At 40.2% G+C, this 19416-nt stretch overlaps 1 protein-coding gene across 9 annotated transcripts in view; it reads left to right on the top strand.

Moving 5' to 3' along the window:
- Nucleotides 1–19416, top strand: part of RABGAP1L (RAB GTPase activating protein 1 like) — a gene marked incomplete at its 5' end in the record, with an annotated part of 249414 nt that overhangs the window by 183412 nt on the left and 46586 nt on the right. For all 9 annotated transcript variants that reach the window (XM_082766621.1, XM_082766619.1, XM_082766620.1 and 6 more), the window contains one exon: nucleotides 5383–5511. In XM_082766621.1, coding sequence (XP_082622747.1) covers nucleotides 5383–5511 — 129 coding nt within the window. The remainder of the gene's footprint in view (nucleotides 1–5382; nucleotides 5512–19416) is intronic.

Genomic DNA, 19416 nt, shown 5'->3' with positions numbered 1-19416 from the left:
AATGACATTATTTTATTTATTTAAAAAAAGGGGAGGGGAAGGAAAAAGGCAAAACAATACACACAATGCTTGTGTTATCAAAGAGCCTTGATTTGTGAAGTCAATGTGATTTCCTGCCAGGTTTTATTAGCTAAATATACCTCTTTTGACATATATCCCTTCTGACATATACCCATTCCATGGAGGACTAGAGACTGTTTCTGATGATTTAAAAAAAAAAAAAAATAGAAAAGCCTGAGGACCAAGAATTTGTACTTTAATCAGAACTAAAGATACTTCAAAACCTTGGACTTTTGTAAAATTAAGAAGTAGATTCTTTTGTGCATATATAAGCATCATTCTCTGCTGTGGTTTGGGGAATAAATGCCTATGACAGGCAGAATATATACCTATATAATATATATAGTTGTATATATATATATTATACCTATAGGTATAGGTATAATAATAACACTATATAATAGTGTTATTCGAAAAATATAATCTGTAACCTCAGAAAAATTCAGATCACCTGCTCACTGGCATCAGTTATATGTGATGATGAGCAAGTGGAACAGCACTAATTCTGTGTGGATTTTTCCCCTTGGGGATATCTGTGGGTGGGTAGAGCTAGGAGATTTTTTGTTTGCTCTTCCACACATTCATCAGCATTTTACAGGGCAGAATGAACATTGCCTTTCATAAGTCTGGATCTGCACACAAACACCTGTGTAATTTTGAGCAGAGGTGCACTGCTGTATGTAGGCAGTGGGCAAGCAGAGGATCCCTGCTGGATGCCAACTCATCGTGCACAAAACCCCAACTAGGCCTTCTGAAAGCTTTTGCCTATAGTCAGGTTATATTTTTTTGCCGTGACACTTTTATACCAAGCCGTGTTTAACAGAGAACACAGATTTTAACAGGAAAAAATATATGTCTTTGTGAGAGTATAGCTTTCCCAGCAAAGAAGAGCGTAGAAGTGATGCCAATGAAAGGAGGCTTTTGATGGATCGTGTTGGAAGTGCATGCCAGCGCACCTGTGGCAGGGTAGCTTTGCCAGTCCATCTGTCCCCAGCCTGGATTCCAAGTCCACCCATCCTGGCAGTCCTTGGAAGCTCAGCGGGTCAACTTCCTCCTCTTGGAGCCATTTCACAGTCCTCAGGTCAAAGGGCAGCACAGCACAAAATCATGCAACATGCAGCATTGCAGTCTGCTGCTACCAGTGGGAAGGGAACCATCAGGTTAAAAAAAACACCTCCCATACCTTCATGTTACACTGCAGCTTCTACAAGAACTTAAAATCACACAGTGCATGTTAAGGATTTTTAATATTAAATATCAATATTAAATATTATAGTCTGTGAAATTAGTGTAAAATTACATGTGAGCATTTTGAATTTTCTGACAGCAAATTTAATAGTGGAGTAGAGTATGGCTGGATTCTTCTCTGCCTTTTACTTCATCTTGTTCCTGATTCATATTCCTAAGATTGTACAGCACGTACTTTATGTTCGCTCACATTCTATAGAAATTCTGTGTGTATATACCGTATGCATAGAACACTACAGATTTTTTTTTTTATCTGTTTGTGTAAAAGAGGAAGAATTAAATTAAGGAAGTGCCATGTGGTTGATCTGAAATTTCTTCTGCTCTATAAGTTCCCAGGTGGGAACAGGAGATTCAGTTGGTACAGTCAGTAAGGAATGAGACTGCAAAATTAATAATTGAAGACAGAAAAATTAAATTAAAGAAAAAAGCCAAGCCTATGTCTTAATCACATTTCCCTAAGTATTTTGGAGATGGCAGTAGTAACAGTATTTACTTTAAAATGATGATGATGATAATAGTAATAATAAAAAAAAATCATTTAAGTCTCAAAAAAAAGAGCTGTGATGATCTGTTTTTCAGAACTTTGCAATTTCACAGAACTTTGTCTATTGACTTGAAAGTTTGCTGATTAATTCTGCAAAGGGGCTTGTCCTAAGTTTCAAATAATCCAATTAAGATCATTTTATGAACATATTGAAATACTTAAGTGATGTGGGAAGGACATGTGAGGGAACGTGTATAGCCAAACCCTAAAACGCAAGCTGAGAGTTTAGAAGTTCATTGGAAGTTGACGTTATGTTCATAGTTCTCAGTGAGGCTCATCTTTTGCCTGTTGTTTTTCTTTATATATTTTATACAAAAATATGATTATTTAAGAATTACATCTTGAATATTAAAAAATGCCCTGAAGTCCCAATGTGCCCCAAAATACAATGTACCTGCCAAATGTGAATTATTGCTTCATTAGACTTACAGATGGTTTATTGAAATGAGTTGTTCAGGAGATCCATGAGCTGAGTGACATGAACCAGCAAATTTACAAATCTCTGCCTGTCAAACAGCTGCCAAAAGGTGCCTGAAATGTCTTTATGATTTATTGATTAAAATCACAAAATGTCAAGAAATGTGAATAATAAAACAACAATGCTATACACTTTTTTGTACTGCATATATCGTATATGTATAAAAAATGTATATTTGTATGTATTTATATACACATACTGATTTTTGTTGTTTCCTGTTTTTAATTAGTACCTGAAAAGCTTTGTTTGAATAATTTAGACCAAAAAAAGCATTAACTATACAAAATGCAAAACCCAGTTAACATTGCTCTCAAAAGATTACTTTGATTTCTTCTGATTTTAATAGTGAAACTCTAACTTTCTGGTCAACAGATTATTTTAATGAAATGAAAATACTCAGCCAAGTAGAAAGAGCTGAATGTTAGGGGCCTACCTCTCACTTTATTGACATATATAATATTCTGGACTGGAAATGCAGCAGCAAGCTTGTCTCCAAAGAGGGCAAATGTATAATGTTGTAGGGAAATCTGTTTGACCTGTATGGCAAAAACAGCAGTCAGCATTGTGGAGAGAGAGGGGGGGAAATCACTTTGGAGTCAGCTGGTTGTTAAACCAATTACTGCTTTTCTATCACCGTTATCCAGCTGAACTTTGCCCAGAGTGCCTTGGTTGTCAGCGTGGCTTCTGGCACAGAGCACTGCTCGCTGCCAGCAGGTCACCCCAAATACAGCCCGCTGTGCGTCCGAAGCACTGACCAAGCCTCAAGCATGGCAAAAGCGTATACAGCCTTACTAAACCTTGTCCAGAAGAAAAACAGTGTGCAGAGGAGGAAATGGATGTGTTGGCCGTAGCTGTGTTCACGAGTGGGTCTGATTCATTAGGTGCCTAAGTGCACCAGCTCACTGTCCACATGACATCGGTCTTGTCAGATGGAGCCTCAACCAGATAGTCCTTCTGCCAAAGTTTTGTGGACAGAATCAGATGTGAGAGTTGGTAAAGCTGAGCATTTCTCATCCACATCCTGAAAGCAGCTTTTGTTGTGTCCTTGCAGTGATGACCCAGCAGCTACCTTGGCTGCAAGTGAAGGGAGGATCAAAGAGATCTTGAGGGAACTCTGAGCAGCTTGAAGACAAAGTTAGAAAATGCTGCAGTCAAAGGGAAAGAGATCTGCCAAAGCAACTTCAGCTGCATTTAGAGTTTTCTCACTCTTACCTTGAGATTAATGTAGCAGAAACTACTAGTAAGTCTTTAGCAGGGTGTACGGTATGATCATCTCCAGAAATATGTAGGGTAATAGGTAAATGTACGGAATGGATATTTTGTTGGTCTTGATTGAGGAAGCCAAAGGACAGGTTGCTGTGCTGTCCCCAAAGTGGAAGGTTGGACACTGAGCAGTGATGATTATTGGTGCTCGGGTGGCAGACCTCTGATGTCAGCTCATGTTCTCCGCTATCGGAAATGCTGGATAACCATGAAAATGCCCTCTTAAATTCTGTGGTTCCCAGTTTTGTTCATCATTAAAAATCCATTCAAAAACCCTTCTCCATTTCCCCATCAGATAAAGCTTGGTCAAACTGCTATGTTTTAGTGGACCCAGCTGTAGCATTTTTAGCAGGACTATGGAATATGTCAAGCTGTGTTGGAGTCTCGCTGTTGCATGCTCTTAGTATCTGCAGTACCACATTGAAGTTCAGTTTGCTTTGGGAAGCAATATACTTGTACTTTTAATAAAATGTTTTACATAGTAGGTTTAATTATTTTCATGTAAATGAGCTACTGAGACTTGTTAATATGATACATAGGGAGAATTTGTAAATAAAACCCATTAGTAATTTTTTTTTTCTGTAGTGAGAATTAAATTTATTTCTACTTATTTGAAACAAATCTAACACCGAGGAGAAAGAAGAGTATCATCTAGTCTTACCTCTTTCATGACAAGGACTGCTGTTTTCCCAGTTCTTCCAGTGTGGAGCCAGATCCCATGTGTTTGGCTGCAGCGTGTTTGCTGGAAAGCGGTTGTGTGGAAGCAGCAACGGATTTTGGGTGGGTGAGAGGATAGCTTAGGAAAGGAGAGCCCCTTCAGCAAAGGCACCTGTGTCTCTCTGGAGGTGTCGGCTGAAGTGTGGTGGTACACAGCTCCAGCCTCCGTGGTGCTGCTCTGTACGCTGACACATGTTCCTTTGTTCCTTCTGGCTTAAAAGACATTCACATTTTGAGGTGATGTCCTGAATGTCTTGTCTGGATGTACAGTCTCTGTGAACCTTTTTAAGGAACAGCCTAAAGGCTTGCTTTTGCATATCTGTAAAATCTTCTGGTATAGTTCTCGCATCTCCAAAAATTAATGCATTTGTCCCTGACCCATGAATCATATTACTCCGTCAGTAGCAGAACTGGATTAATGCTGAGTGTTTAACATTTTCTGACCTGTTAGGCTTGCTACCACAGTGAGAGGTACAGTCTTATGAGAAATATCGAAATAAACATGTGAAACATTTTCTGGCAGAGTGTTCTTTGAGAAATTGTGTCACAGACTTCTACATATTGACTTGCTGATGCCTCTTATGAGTCATATGCATTTTTGCTTCTGCTGTTCATGTCTGCAACCATATCTATGTATCTATGTATTATCTTTTTAGGGTAGCACTATAAAAATCAGCGATGTTCTAAAGCATAAGCTCTCTAAAAACATTATGGATTCTCCTAGGTTTTTATTGTTTGCTTGGTTTTGTTTTGTTTTGTTTTTCCCTTACTCAGTTTCATCTTGACAGGCTTAGCCAGAATCCCTTTCTTACCCTGCAGGTACAGAAGGATGAAATACATTAATGTGTTGTAGTCCTCTGATTGTGCTACTCTGCCTGGGATTCCTGGGATAAGTTTTAGCCTCTGTCTTGTTTTATGAGAAATGGATTAGAGAGCCGATTTTAAAGAGGATGTTTTTTGGGCTAATGTGAATGTTGGTGGTTTGGAATGCAGTCAGTAAATGACAAATCCAGTAAAAGTGCACGACTACATGTTCTCAGTGTTTAGCGTAGTTCTCTGTGTTTGATTGCAGACCTCAAAAGAGGACCTTCTACAAGCTGATTTTGAAGGAGCTTTAAAATTCTTCAGGGTTCAGCTGCCCAAGAGGTACAGAGCTGAGGAGAACGCCAGGAGACTGATGGAACAAGCTTGCAACATTAAGGTAAGGGCAGTTTTCATTTCCGCTCATTCACCCAGAGTTCTTACAGAAAAAGTAAGGTACTGTGTATAAGAATGACAGTAGCACGTGCAAAGTAAAGCAATGAAATCATTAATTTATTATTTTTGGTGTATGTATGTATATCTGTACACACTTATTATATTTAAAGAAAGTACAGCACAGAGCTTTACCCTCTTTGCTTTGGCACATTCTTAATAATTAAAACAGTAAACTTATGATCGAAAAATGGCACAGTCAAAACTTGCTAATTCATTGATTTATAAATAGTGACAGCACTAAACAATGAATCAAATATCTGATGATCATCATGGTTGTATATTGTTTGTTTCGCCCCAAAGCTATTTATTTGCAGAGCGCCGCTCTCTGTATAAAACAACTGAAGTGGAGTAGAAACTTAGTTTTGTTTGTCTATCAAGCTTACCAAGAGAGAACATCTTTTTTATGTTCTATGCTACCAAGACCATGCTATACACCCACAGGATGACCCAAGAAAGAGCCATGGGATGGGTTTTAACATTTGATTTTGAAATAAGTGGTTTTGTTACTTCTTGAAGTGTGAGCACTGATGGGAAATGTGTGTTTAGTGTGGTCCAATAATGGGCCAAGACCATGTGAACAGAAAGATTGCTCCTCTAACACTTTGCTTTATATCTCTCTCAATGTGTTTATTCACTTGCTTTTGTGCTGCTTGATTTCATAGTTTGTGTAATTTAAGGATTTATCAAGTACAGTAACATTATCTTTATGTTGTTTATTCAGTCCATATTTTTCTGATGAGAGGTTAAAATAGAAGTTCTCATGGTACTTTTTGGAATAGATGTTTATCGATTTTCTTGGGCTTCCCTTTCTAATTTCTTCTTGTACAATACATTGCAAGCCATATGATATTTTTTATGATTTTTTTCAATTTGTACTGGGTATGTATTTCTAAGATGTGTTTTATTGGAAAGTATTTTGAAATGCATTTGAGGCAGATGGTAAGTGCACAGTGCCCTGCATGGGTTCAGCACGTGGGGCCTTTTAAAAGGAGAGAGTGAAATTCTGGACTCCTCTTTAGGTGGATTCAGGGTCAAGAATTATGACCTGGGATTAGCAGAGATGGGAAATAGCAGAAGATTCAAGCTGCCTTCTGCTGTGTTAATAACAGCCCACCCTTGCAAGGAGCCTAGCTGGGTTCTACTTGCCCACTGGGCTTGCAGTGCATTCCTTCATGCAGTGTAAGGCAATAGCAGGGGATCAAAACCGTCCTGAGCAAAACTGTTCTGATAGTTAGGCTCAGAACAGCTAAGCCTGTGGAGAGGCATGTTCTGAGATTCAGAGACTTTTAGTTGAGTTTGTCATCAGGATTAATAGCATAGTTTGGAAAACTAATCTAAATGGGAGGAACTCTGGACATCGGGGGATGTTGTAATCAGTGAGTAGCTTGTGGGTACTCTCATGGAGAACTGAGGTGGTCTGAAGTAGGGCCATGACTCATCTTAGCTCAGTGAATGTAGGTTTGCTTACAGCAGCTCTCTGCCTTTCTGAGTCACCAGCCTGCACGTGGGGTTATGCAGTGCCCATTTTCATCAAAAGTGGCAGAAAATGTGGAAGACTTACATGAATGTAATGCAACAAAACCCAGTGCAAGATCTTATCGGAGGAGAGGGTTGTAGTTACTTGGACTACATCTGTTTTCACTCACCTGTGCTCCTTCTGTCATGGATTTCATGCACGCCGGTGGCCACGCACTCACCACCACCAGGCCTACTGCTTGGCCAGGTGCACCCGTGTGTGGTGAGGAGGGCCAGTGGCTGTAACATCCTCACTACGTCTCTTGGGTTCCTCTTGGCCAATGTCAATAAACTGTTAGGCAAGTTTTTTGCCCTCTTTAAGAGCGGGGCGTTTCTAATGGCACAGTCCTTTCCCACAAAGCTTGCTTTCTTCAGCCTCTGGATCAGTCACGTCGCTGCCCCTCGCCTCCGCTTCCTCCTTGCGGGTGCGTTGGAGGCTTGCGGCCTGTCCTGGTGGTGGCTTTGCTGCCCTCTCCAGCTGGCTGGGCATCTCTCGTGGGGCCTGAGCAGCGTGCGGCCTTCTGCTCGAGGTGTGGCAGGACGCTTCTCATCTGCCACTTGGGCTGCTGTCTCTTCTGCCCATTGTGTGTCAGTGCTTGTCCTTCTCCTAGCCCTGTCTCTATTGTTTCTTCTGGTGCTTTTGCAAGCAGATGCTGCCATTCCTACTTCTTTCAGACTGCTCTCAGTATTTGTTACGCATCCCTACTGAGTGATTATGTGGTGCCTTGACTCTGTTAACTTGATGTCCCACATTAAATTAAAACACAAGGGTTGAACTGACTTCACATTCACAGTTTTTATTTATTTGGATCATTTTTCTCACTTTTGCCAAGTAGAATGTCTTTAGAGAGCCAAGTCTGAATCAAGGGAGCATGACCTCTGACTGCAGATGGCACATTAACTGTTTGATAGGCAGTAAAGAAAATCAGCTCATGAGGAAGAAAGTGATGAGGAGTAACCAACATGGATTTAAGAATGGGAAATGACACTTAGCCAAGCTGATAGCCTTCCATGACGAGACGTCTGGCTTGGTGGATGAGGGGAGAGCTGAGGATGTTGCTTATCTCAAGCACAGAAAGGCTTGTGATGCTGTCTCCCATAACATCCTCACAAACAAACTGATGAAGAAGTGGACTGGAATCTGGCTGAACTGCTCAGTTTAATGGGTTGTGGTTAGCAGGGTGAACTGCTGGAGGACAGCCACTGGTGTTGTACCCCAGGGGCTGGTACTGGCATATTCTTCAGCTTCTTCATTAATGACTTGGAGGACAGAGAAAAAAGAATCCTCAGAGAGTTGCAGATGATTATTTTTTTTAAACTTCAGTGGTGATCGGACACAGTAACAGGTTGTCCAAAGGGAGTTGTGGAGCCTCCATCTGTGGAGATACTGAAAACACAACCGGTCCTGAACAGCCAGCTTTACCTAACCCTGCTTTGGGTAGGTGGGCTGGACAAGATGATCTCCAAAGTTCCCATCCAACCTCAATTTTTCTGTCAGTCTTTAATTAGTTATAACATGGTCTGTATTTACAAACAGGAACGAATAATTACACAAGTTGACATGCTCAAATAAGAAATTACGGTCTTGATAGTTACATTACAAGAGGTCCTAGGGACTGCAGAGGTTACATGAAGAATAGTTAGCTGTACTGTTGAATGCAGCAAAACCCGTGCTGTTAAAAAAGGCAACAAACAAAACCATTAAACGTGTATTTTCTGTTGTATAAGTCAGGCACTGTGTGTCTTCCACTGCTTCTCACTAGTGTATTAGTATTTGTAGACCAAACACCAGATGTTTGTAGGGTAAGCATCACACAGTAAGTGCCAGGGAGTGTTTTAGGTTTGTAAACTAATGACTGAGGCATAAAAACTTGAGAACAGAGTCATTGTGTAGTCAGACTTCATATTTGTGCTATATCTTTTGCAATATTTCTTTTCTTTTTTTTTTTAATTCCAAGTTACTACAAAATGCGTGCTTTAACAAGTAATTATCCACCTTTTGCTTTTTTTTTTTTGCTTTTTTTGCTTTTTTTTCTGCCATGAGCTCCGTCATGGTTCTAGAGAAGGCAAAAGAAAAAAGGCATGGCATTTTTTCCCCTTAGTTTCACACTTAAGTTTAACTCATGATTTCAGGAGCTAACCCTCAGATTTTAAAGGTGCTGTACTGGAAATAGTAGTCTTGTCATCTGATTTTAAAAACAAATTTAAAAGAATTAGCATGAAACTCTCCCTTGAGAACAATTCTGCGAATACAAAGAAAAAAATCCTATTAATTGAAAATTGTATTTAAAATGCGTTAGAGCCTGTCTCATTCAATTAAGGACTATCCATGGTGATCACCAACCGGGTCTGAATTTCCATAACTTACCACTGAGGAAATCATTGTGATCAAAGTCAGTGGAATTAGAAATAATGGCAGTATTTCCTGGCATGTGATCGTTGGATAGAATTCCGTGGCTTAGGAATGTTCTGTAGTAATTCATACTATGAAATAATATAGCCTAAGAAGCTTCCTGTCAGTTTCCACATATGCGTGTTACATAATTGGAGAGTAGGGTCCCACTGATACCCGGCTGATGTATTATATCCATCATTTGCAGAATATAAGATTTGTTCAGGTGGAAGAGACTGAATTTGTGAAAGTATCTGCTGAGACTCTTAGGGTAGATAGAGACCTGCATTGCATAAATTTCCCAGCTCAGAAACAGCCAAACAGAGGAGAAAGACATTAATCCTCTGAGTAGGATGTCAGATGCTAATTTAAGGGCTAATAAAAATTTAATAAAAGATGAAAATGACAAAAGATTAAATTCGGAGTTAATAAATGGGAGATATTCCTCCTTTGTTTCCTGTTGGTCTTCTGCTTCTAATGACCATACCTTCCATTTTGCAATGGCCTTTATGGAAGGAGGGGCGTATTCCTCCCAGAGCATCCAGCAAGCTTTACAGTAGTAAAAATGGGCTCGAGGATGATAATTTCCTACATGACCAGAGCATCTTGCATATTATGTCTCTGTGATAAAAAGTAACCCTAGAATGATGAACAGTGCTTTTTTTGCTCATGCTCTTGGGGGTGATGGTGGAATTCAGAGTTTTTTCTGTGTGTCTGGAAACTCAGTGTGATGAATGAATGAAGAAATAAAGTGTTTATTCTAGATGAACGAAGGTTAAACTTAATGTTGCTGTTTTATTAAAACAACAGCACATTTGACATACTAGCTCAATCTGTCTGAGTTACATTTTACATCTCCTAATGCAATTTCTCTTGCAGAGATCTGTGTATGTCCTAAGGAAAGTGTCATGTTGTTTCACTTTAATACAGGAAGCCTACCACCTCTATTCTTACACTTGGCTTCAGTCAGTTGAACTGTAGATTGGGACAAAGTAAGGGGCATTGTGAGATTTTCTCCATAGGGAAATGTCTCGGTTTGACAGTACTTGAGTGAACTTGGAGAGTTCTGCTCATTTCTGTCCTGCGGTCTTTCAAAGATGAGGAGTTGGCATTCAAACCATGTTACATTGCAGACCGAGAGATGCCCCGCAGCTGAGCATAGCAGACAGGTAAGTGGAGAGCTACCGGGAACATCACTGTAGGCAGCCATCTCTTGGGGCCTGTGAAGGTTGGGGGAAGCCATGGAAGAGGCTCTACAAACACTGAGTAAAAGAACCTGCAGGACAGATTTTGTGATTGAAGGGCAGCTGCTGCAATGACACCTTCCTTCATGTAGCCCAGGAATAGCAGTGTCACCTTTTCTACTCTGTCATCACCATGAGTGGCTGGAAAGACCTGGCAGAAGTTCTTATAGGAGAAGCCACTTCCTAGCCATGTAGTGGTCTCCCCTCTCTGGAGGAAATGCAGCTGCTCAGTAGACCCAGCAGTGCTACGGGGTTGCTGCTCTCAACACCTCAGAAGCAAAGGGCCTTGAGAAAAAAATAATGGCTTTTTCAGTGTGTAGTGGGTTTACTTGGCAGTGTTTTGGTAGCGGGGGGCCATAGGGGTGGCTTCTGTGAGAAGAATGCAGAAGCTGCCCCATGTTAGATAAGGGGTCTGCTGCCTGCCAGAGCTGAGCACCCCCACAGCTGGTCTTGCAACAAAAGCTGTGTCTTGGCTCATGGGGAAACTGCATGAGCAGAGCCAAAGGTTGGTAGCAGGAGCTGTACAAAAGTTCTCCTTTCAGGGTAGTTCTTTGTGTAGTTTTAAAACAGATTAACTTTAATGATTTCGCTGTTTCAATGTTTTGAAAATTCAAACCGATGTTTTGAAGCTAACACCTTGGTATTGTGAGAGATGGTAAAAGAACACATGCAGCAGAAAGCAAAAGAGATACTGTGGAAAGGCTCTGAAACTGCACAAGGTTTTTATTCCTTTGGTTCTTCCAGCAATATATCTAATTCATCTTCCAATATAAAGGACAGGAAAAAAATTGCTCATTTATCAACTTCTCAAGAAAACACCAAACTAAACTGAAAAGAATTGTGTTTAGATCTATAGAAAACCCTGCTGTGTCTGGATGTGATTTCTTATTAAAAGCCAATGATCAATTCCACTTATGCCTGCGCTGTTATCTCCGTAGTGCAGGATCCTATTGTTGCTGTAAGGAGGGTCATGTTTTTTAATGCCTGCTCTGTTTTCAACTTTAGCTTCTTCCTTTCTGCTTGGCTTTGTGGTATAATGCAGCACAATGGCCTGGCATCTGGAAATCATATTAAAGTGGCAACAGTAGTGCAGTGGATTTAGATGTTTAATACTATCGTCACCTTGCTGATAAATGTTAACAATGTAGGAAGAGTCATGCATTTAAAAATCACTTTCAGCTATGAAGTATTTATTTGAACTCTACATATCTGTTTTTCCAGTGAGCAGACATGATGCTTGTGTTTGGTAGTGAGGTTAGATTTTCATGGTGTATAAGCATTAGGAAAACTTCTCTCTCTCTTTTTTTTTTTTTTCATTTGCTTTGAGTTGGCATTGTAAATTGAATCAGGTCAATTGGTAATTTTTATCAACAGGGAAGGAATATGATTTTCTTATTAATAATTGCATATAATCACATTTTAACCATCTAAAGTATCTTTGCAACCAGACTGAATACAAATTGAATACAAATGTTGGTGTCCTTGTAGTACCCATTTGTCTGCATGTGTACTTGTACTTCTCAGAGTAATGCCATCAACAAGAAGAGTGTTGAAGGTAAGGGTTTTTAAAGTACTGTATAAGTTAGAGCCATTGTCCAGATTCCCAGCAAGTGTATGACAGTATATATCATTAAGAGATTTGCACTAGATAGTATAAGTTTAGTTGAGTACAGTATTGACATCTGGAATATATTCCAAGCGTTGACATTTGAAAACTGTTCCATGGTCCAGCAGGCCACAGGTAGCATATATTCTATATATTTTAACTTCCATTTTGTTCAGCGTCATGCTGTCAGGAGTCACAGCTGTCCAGGAGGACAGATGTTTCCCCTTTCAGACCCACAGAAGGAAAGCATGCTCAGAAGATCTTTTGGCTCAAGCTTCTTGAATCTGGCTCTTTCCATCTGCATGAATAACAACTCCTTTGCTTCCTCAGATCTTGGTATGAATAGCTCCTCTGTTTCTTCAAGAAAACCTACATGCTTCTTCTAGTAATGTCTCAGAATATCTGTGTGTGATAATTTCTCTCTGAACCTGCATTGTTACTCACACAGGAGGAGGACACAGTCATAGGGTCAGATGGATAGCACAAAGGTGCAGATTGTCTATAGAGATTGCTTTCTTCCAGAGTAAGCTTAAATTAACCTGACTTTAATTCAGAATGACTAGGCATGTCAAACCTAGCAAATGTATTTCATTGCATGTTGTATTTGCTAAAAAGCTCGTTTGGATTGTGCAAAACTATACAATTTTAAGTTGAAGCATTATTTTTTCTAGGAGAAACTCCAGATTTTTTGGAGAGGAGGGGGAAAATAAGTGTAATCTTCCACCCTCTTTGTGAAGGGGTGCCAAAAATAGTACAGAGAGCAATAGATAAAGGTGGCATGGACTCTCACTGACATTTCTGTCTTCTGTGATCTTTGATACAATTTGTCTAAAATAACTCAGTTCTATGAAAGCGAAATTTTTTCCCAAGTTTGATAGGACACATGAATCCCATATGCAGGTTGGCTGGGAGATTTTGTTAGGTCCTGACTAACCTCCTGTATGGTGACGAGTAAGGATATTGTATAAAAAGTTTTTTATATCCAGTGGTCTGAAGGACAAGTGGTTGCAGAGTATGTAGAGTCACAGTTAACACTGTGAGCTTCAAGGTCATCTTAGTTGTTCTTTAGATGAGAAAGTCTAAACTCTCTCATCCTTTGAAGAAAAAAAAAAAACACCCGAATGAAAGAGCAGCCTGTAACTGTTTCTTCTGAGGGATGCCTTGAGTCTGAATATGGAGAAAGACTGTGATGTTGGAGTCCAGCAGGTTTGCAGTACCTCTTGTTCACAGTAAGATGTGTTCTTCTTTTAGACACTTCTGTGACACACAAGAGGCTGTAGACGAAAAACAAATGTATCCCAGGATCGATACTTATGACCAGACTGAAAGATAAACAGAAAGCTAGGCTTTCCTGTTCTGTGGAGGAAGGTGTAGTTAAAAGTGCAGGTTCGGAAATTTCTAGAAATGAGGCCTATGCTTGTATTGGCCAAGCATTCCTTCAGCAGCAGCAAAACTGCTCAGGCTTAAGAAGGCAGAAACCTTCCTGGAGGTGGAAACTCATCTATTCTTCTCTTGGGCTCATTCAGGCAGTCAGACCTGAGGAAACAGGCAGCACCTCAGCAGTAAGCAGCACAGCTTACTTCCAAGGAAACTTGGAAGAAATCTGTTTCTTCATATACAAAAGACCCTGGTGCCAAATTGCTGAAACCTTTGCTAACCTGAGTCTTTGTCTTGTCTGTGATAACCTATTTTTAACTGCAGGATCCCATAGAATATAGTGTCTTTATTCTTTTAAAACTCAGTTCCTGTAAATACAGATAAATTCTGTATTCTCCCTTCTGAACAGTGGGGAAAAAAGCTCTGTTGTCTGTTGGAAGTTCCTTGCTAGCAAAGAGAGTTATTATCTATTTCTATGCCTAGAAATCTTAGAAAATTTGCATTTGGAAGAGATTACATCTTGGCAGAAGTTTCAAGCTGCCTTGTGTCATATTTGATCAACCTTTCTGATATGCATCTTTGTCAGAAGTACTGTGATTATTTCGTTTCTACAGATGTTATAGAATTTAAAGCTTAAATTATTGGAAATGAGTCTTGACTTACACAAACCTCAGGTAATCCAGAGTCAATTACTACTGCATGGGGTGACTTAGGGGAAAAAGTGGATGATTCATTCTCAGCGTAGTGCAGAGGGCAGTTGGGTCTGGTCTGTTATCTGAGAAATTAAATGAAGTAACAGAACTCTGAGGCACTATGCCATACTTACACCTAAAGCTAAACTTTAAAAATAAAATAACAATAAAAAATAAAGTTAGAAAAAAAAAAAAAAAAGACAAAGGTTGACAATGTTCTTCTTCTTTTTTTTTTTTTTTTTCCCCAGAGCTTTTGCAAATAAACAAAGAAAAGACTCTGGGGACAGTGTCTTTGTGCAGTTTTTTGCTGGTGTTTGGTTTCTTAGGCACCTGCAGATGAAGTTCTGCACTTTAAAAATAAGTGTACAAACAAAACTAAGTATAGAAAAGTGGCAGTATGCATTTTATAAATGCAAAGGTCTGCAGTGACAGCAGCTTTTAGAACTGAGGTCCCTATTAATAACTTCCCATTACAAACCCTGGCTACTATTTTTGCCATTATTGATACAGTTCTAAGTCAAATGCAGTGAGTGATTACTTGATTGTTATCTAAGCAATATGCAGCTACTGGAGTAGAAGTTTAGCTGAGTGCTTTGTAAGGCAATATTCACGTTTTTAGGATTTCCTTGTTGCTTTGCTTCAGGATTTTCTAGTGTCCTGAAGTTAATTCATTTTTATTTTGCTATATTATAGGCTTGTTTCTCTTGTGGAGAGTAAGTCGTGTAGTAAATATAGGGTTCAGTTGTTCATATAATTTAATTTGTTTGTGTTTGGGCTTAAGTAAATGCAGGTGTGTTGAGGACTTGAAGAACTCCTGGGGGTCTTGGGAGGCTGGGAACAGGTTCCTACTCCTCTTTGCTTACACTTCCCCAGTTTCTCATCTCCACAACAAAAAGTAAAAGGGGAGGAAAAAGTTAAAAAGCATCAGTGTAGGTCAGGTCACTGGAAAACATTGCCAACGTATCAATGATTTTTCTCTTCAATTGTTTAAGCAGCAGTTGAAGATTCAGTCCTCGTAGTGGTTTCATATCTGTTTATAATTCTTTCAACTTCTTTACTTACTTAATACAATTACCTTCACAATAATTCTTAACCAAAATTTGACTCTGCAAGTGAAGTTAGTCAAAAGCTGGGGGGGGACAACAAACAAACAAACAAACCAAACAAAAACAAACAAACAAAAAACATTCAAGCAACTGAAAATCTCATCTCTGAGTAATTAATCAGCATAATACGTACTCTCTTAAATTGGGAAGTGTAGGGTACACTCGGTGTGCGTACATGACTCAGGCCCAAAGACAGCATGTCACATTGAGTCACCCAGTTACTGTGACAACAGAGCTGCAAACCCGGCAGCTTCAACAGACCTTTAGCCCAGCTGCATCTGCACATTTCACCACCCTGGAGGGGGATATTTTTCACTCCTTTCCCAAACAAGAAATAGAGGTGTGCTTCCATGAACAGAAATATGACGTGGCTGATACAGCTTGGAGGCCTTGACCTCTGAGAAAAATAAAACTAAAGCTAAAGTTCTTAGCAGAGTCAAGTGATTGTCTGAACAGCTTTTTCCTAATCCCAGAAATCCTTTTGTTAACCCATAGCTTAGAGCACAAGATCAATGACCTTATCGTCCATCCTCCTGAGGAACAATTTTACAGCAGTCTGAGAAAGCCACCTGATTGTGCCTCATGGGATGCTTCATCCTTACACAGTAGGGAATATCGATTATCTCAGCTAGTCAAGAGTTGTGGAAGAAATTGGAAACAGATCAAGGCTTTGATTCCTAAGTGGCTAACGAGAATGCTTCGTCCTGCTTGCTCACGCTGACATGCTCCCTCTCTCCCCAGAGGTAGCTGGTTGCAAGATACTGTGTTCAATAACATCTGCATCTTCTGATAAGCTACCTTCCTCACTTGAGGCTCTTTTTCCAATGTTAATGGCACAAGAAAAAATTATTGTCAGGCTGTTAGTTTTGATGACTTTGCAATCTGTGTGACCTGTCAGAAATGAGATAAAAAATCATCACCTTCTCGGTGCTGTATTATTTTAAGTAGCCCTGAAAACAGTACATGTGATTTCTTTATTCGTGAGGTAAAAATGAAAGGGAGCTTCTTGCAGTGAGGAGCTGCAGTTCGATGCCTGCAGAATATAGATCCGAACAAACCCATTGCAAGGAAGAAAAGAGAAAACAGTCATTCTTACATAGGTCCATATGGACATAAATCTCATCACTTTTAATAGCAGCAGGATGTTCAGAGGCACTTTAGGCTTTTGTTTCTCTTGTAATAAAAGGTGAAATTCAAGCGTGTGTTGTAATGAACTTCCTTCAAGTGTACATAATTTGTTCTTTCCTTTTCCAAGCACAGCTTGAAGCAGGGTGTGTTCCTTTTTGAGGGGGAAGGACATGGATCAAGAAAGTACATCTTGCCGGGGACAGTTTGCGTCTCCCCCAGCAGGGTGCTTTGATGATGGGCTCATGCCAACGCAGTGACTCTCTAGCCCAGTGGAATCTCTTTTTGCAACCTGTTTTGTCGTTCTGCCCTGAGATGCACCAGAGCCTTCTCTCCTGCTGCTGTGACAATCCTGACCACTCTGGGACTCAACCAAGAGGTGCCTGGGCAAGACTGGAGGAAGTGGCACTAGGAGGGTGTGCTGGGGATCGAGGTGCTGCCTGGATTAGGTAACCCTCAAAAACCCTCCTCCTCTTGTTCTCTGGCAGCAGAGTAGCTCCTGACCTGAAGTGAAAAAGAATCATCACAGACACCACTGATTCACTCCGAGGTGAATTAGGAGGACATGTGGCTGTGGGACGAGCCAGAAATCCGTCTTGCATTCTGCTTGCACTCATCAATCTCTCTCCATCTGGCAGCTTCTCCTCCGGAAGCAGACTGAGGCCCTAATGGCCTAAGTGAGCAGGAAACGAGCAGCACATTTATAGATTGAGTGCTGGGCTGAGAGCGCACACAGCACTCATCAGGAACCCTGCTCTGCTGGGAGTGGCCAGGAGTCCCTCTTTGTTTTCCTTCCAGCTTTCTTTATTGTAACATCCACATTTCAGTAAGAATAATGTCTGATAGACGTACTGTGTCACAAACAATGTTTACAGACTACCTGTTTAAACAGGTGAACTATTTACCTGTATCCCTTACAGGTTTCCAGCCTTTGATCTGCAGTATAAGAATGCTATGCAAGATCTTGTACCATCATGGGAATTTGGGGGTAGGGGAGAGGAGGAAAAAAATGAAAAATGATTTCAAGTCAGTGAGGTGAAGGATTTCATGGGTCCTTACTCATCCAGGAGGGCATGTGTTGAAAAAGCACCTGCCTTAGGGTTATGTGTGTCTGTGTTTTGTATTTGTTTTCTTTGTGTTGCTTTTATGATAAAAAGCAAGTTTTAAGGATTAACAAGAGGACAAACAAGCCTATGCTTCTTGGAAATAAGAGCAATAATGGCTCTTAACTTTTTATGTGCCTTACACTACACTAATGGACCTAAACTGGTATTTTTATTCTAAAGGCAAATTTGTTGACATAAAGAAAGGAAGCTTGGCTGCTACAGAAGTGTAAAGAACATACAGTAAACTTCTGTAGGAAGATACTGAGCTTTTAGTTTTGTGCCTTGTCCAGGAAGATACCGAGCTTTTAGTTTTGTGGCCTTGTCCAAGTAGGAAGTAATTACAGCATAATTAAATTCTGAAAGTCTGGAAACCATGACGATTGACAGAATGACATTTTAAGAGAAATAAGCATGTGTATTAATGCATCTTGTCCTTCAAGCTCCTAAGCATTGTTGATCCTGTCTGCTCCTCCAGCTTCCCCTTCTCTTCTGCTCTTAATATAATCTCTACCCTGCATATACTTGAAGTGGCTTCTGCAGGCAGTGCAGGCAGCTGTTTGCCATGCAAGGAAGACTGCTTCCCCATAAACTGGGGCTAAGCAGTGGAAAATGAGCAGTGTTGGGTCGTAGTTAATCTTTTAAATAAAAGTCTGTGTGGTAGAGAGTGATGTGAGCCAGTTGCTGTGCGTTGCTTTGCCCTATAACTAGGATATTTGTATGAATATAGCAACCTTTTTTAAACTCTCTGGGGAGGTTAAAACCTGAAATGCATGCTGGCAAAGATTCACTTAGGAAAGTTGGAAAATGAACTCCCTTTTGAGTTTTGTTAGTGTTTGGTTCATATGACCTGAAATAAGCACATCTCTCTTAAGTCACTCATTTTGCTCAAGTTCAGAAGCTGTATGCTCAGACATAGCTCTTTGGCCAAGCAAAAAGAAAAAGCACCCAGGTATATGAGATTAGTGTGCTTCTCCAGCAATGTGATCACATTGTTCCCAACTGATTATAGTTGCCTATAGGTTGTTTTCTTGTGTTCATGGACTGTGAATATCTCAGGACAATCTGTTCTCTCTCCGTGTTTCTTTCCTCTGAGACTCGTCCTTACACCTTTGATAGATTCTCTTAATAGGCTCATTAAGGAAATGGAGGGCATCTCTCCTAAATGTTTGCCAAATCAGGAAGCCTCAGTTGCCTTCTTTCCAACCCCAAACAGGAAAAGAAAACATTGCCAAAGGTGCCTCAGCATGTGTAGCTCCCCAAGGACCCAGAAATCATGCCCGTAATTATGCAGTTTGAAAATGGCCAATGTACTCTACAATCTGTAATTTACTGCTATGAAACATGATGGCTTGTAAAACAAGTTTCCGCTGTTCTTTTTATGTGTAAAAAGCAAGGGAAAGGTCCACTTAGCATTCCTTTCCTAACCTGACTGCCTTCTTGCACCGCTGTCCCATGGGTGGTGGAGTGGGGATCCACAGCTGTGAGGGACCAGCTTCATATGCATTTAGCAGTGGAATCCATCTAGCTGTTGCAATCTGGCTCCAGAGTAAGTGACCTGAAGAAATCTTTCATTCAAAACTCCTATTCGAGGCTCCTATTTCCATGAAATGTTTACCAGCGTTATTCTTGCTGTTCTCATTACTCTGTTCTCTGTAATCGCTGCTGTCTATGTAATGATCCTCAGTG

Source organism: Aythya marila, assembly GCF_965140915.1.
Source record: "Aythya marila genome assembly, chromosome: 8".
Lineage (NCBI taxonomy): Eukaryota > Metazoa > Chordata > Aves > Anseriformes > Anatidae > Aythya > Aythya marila.
This window is presented reverse-complemented; position numbering and strand designations above follow the sequence as displayed.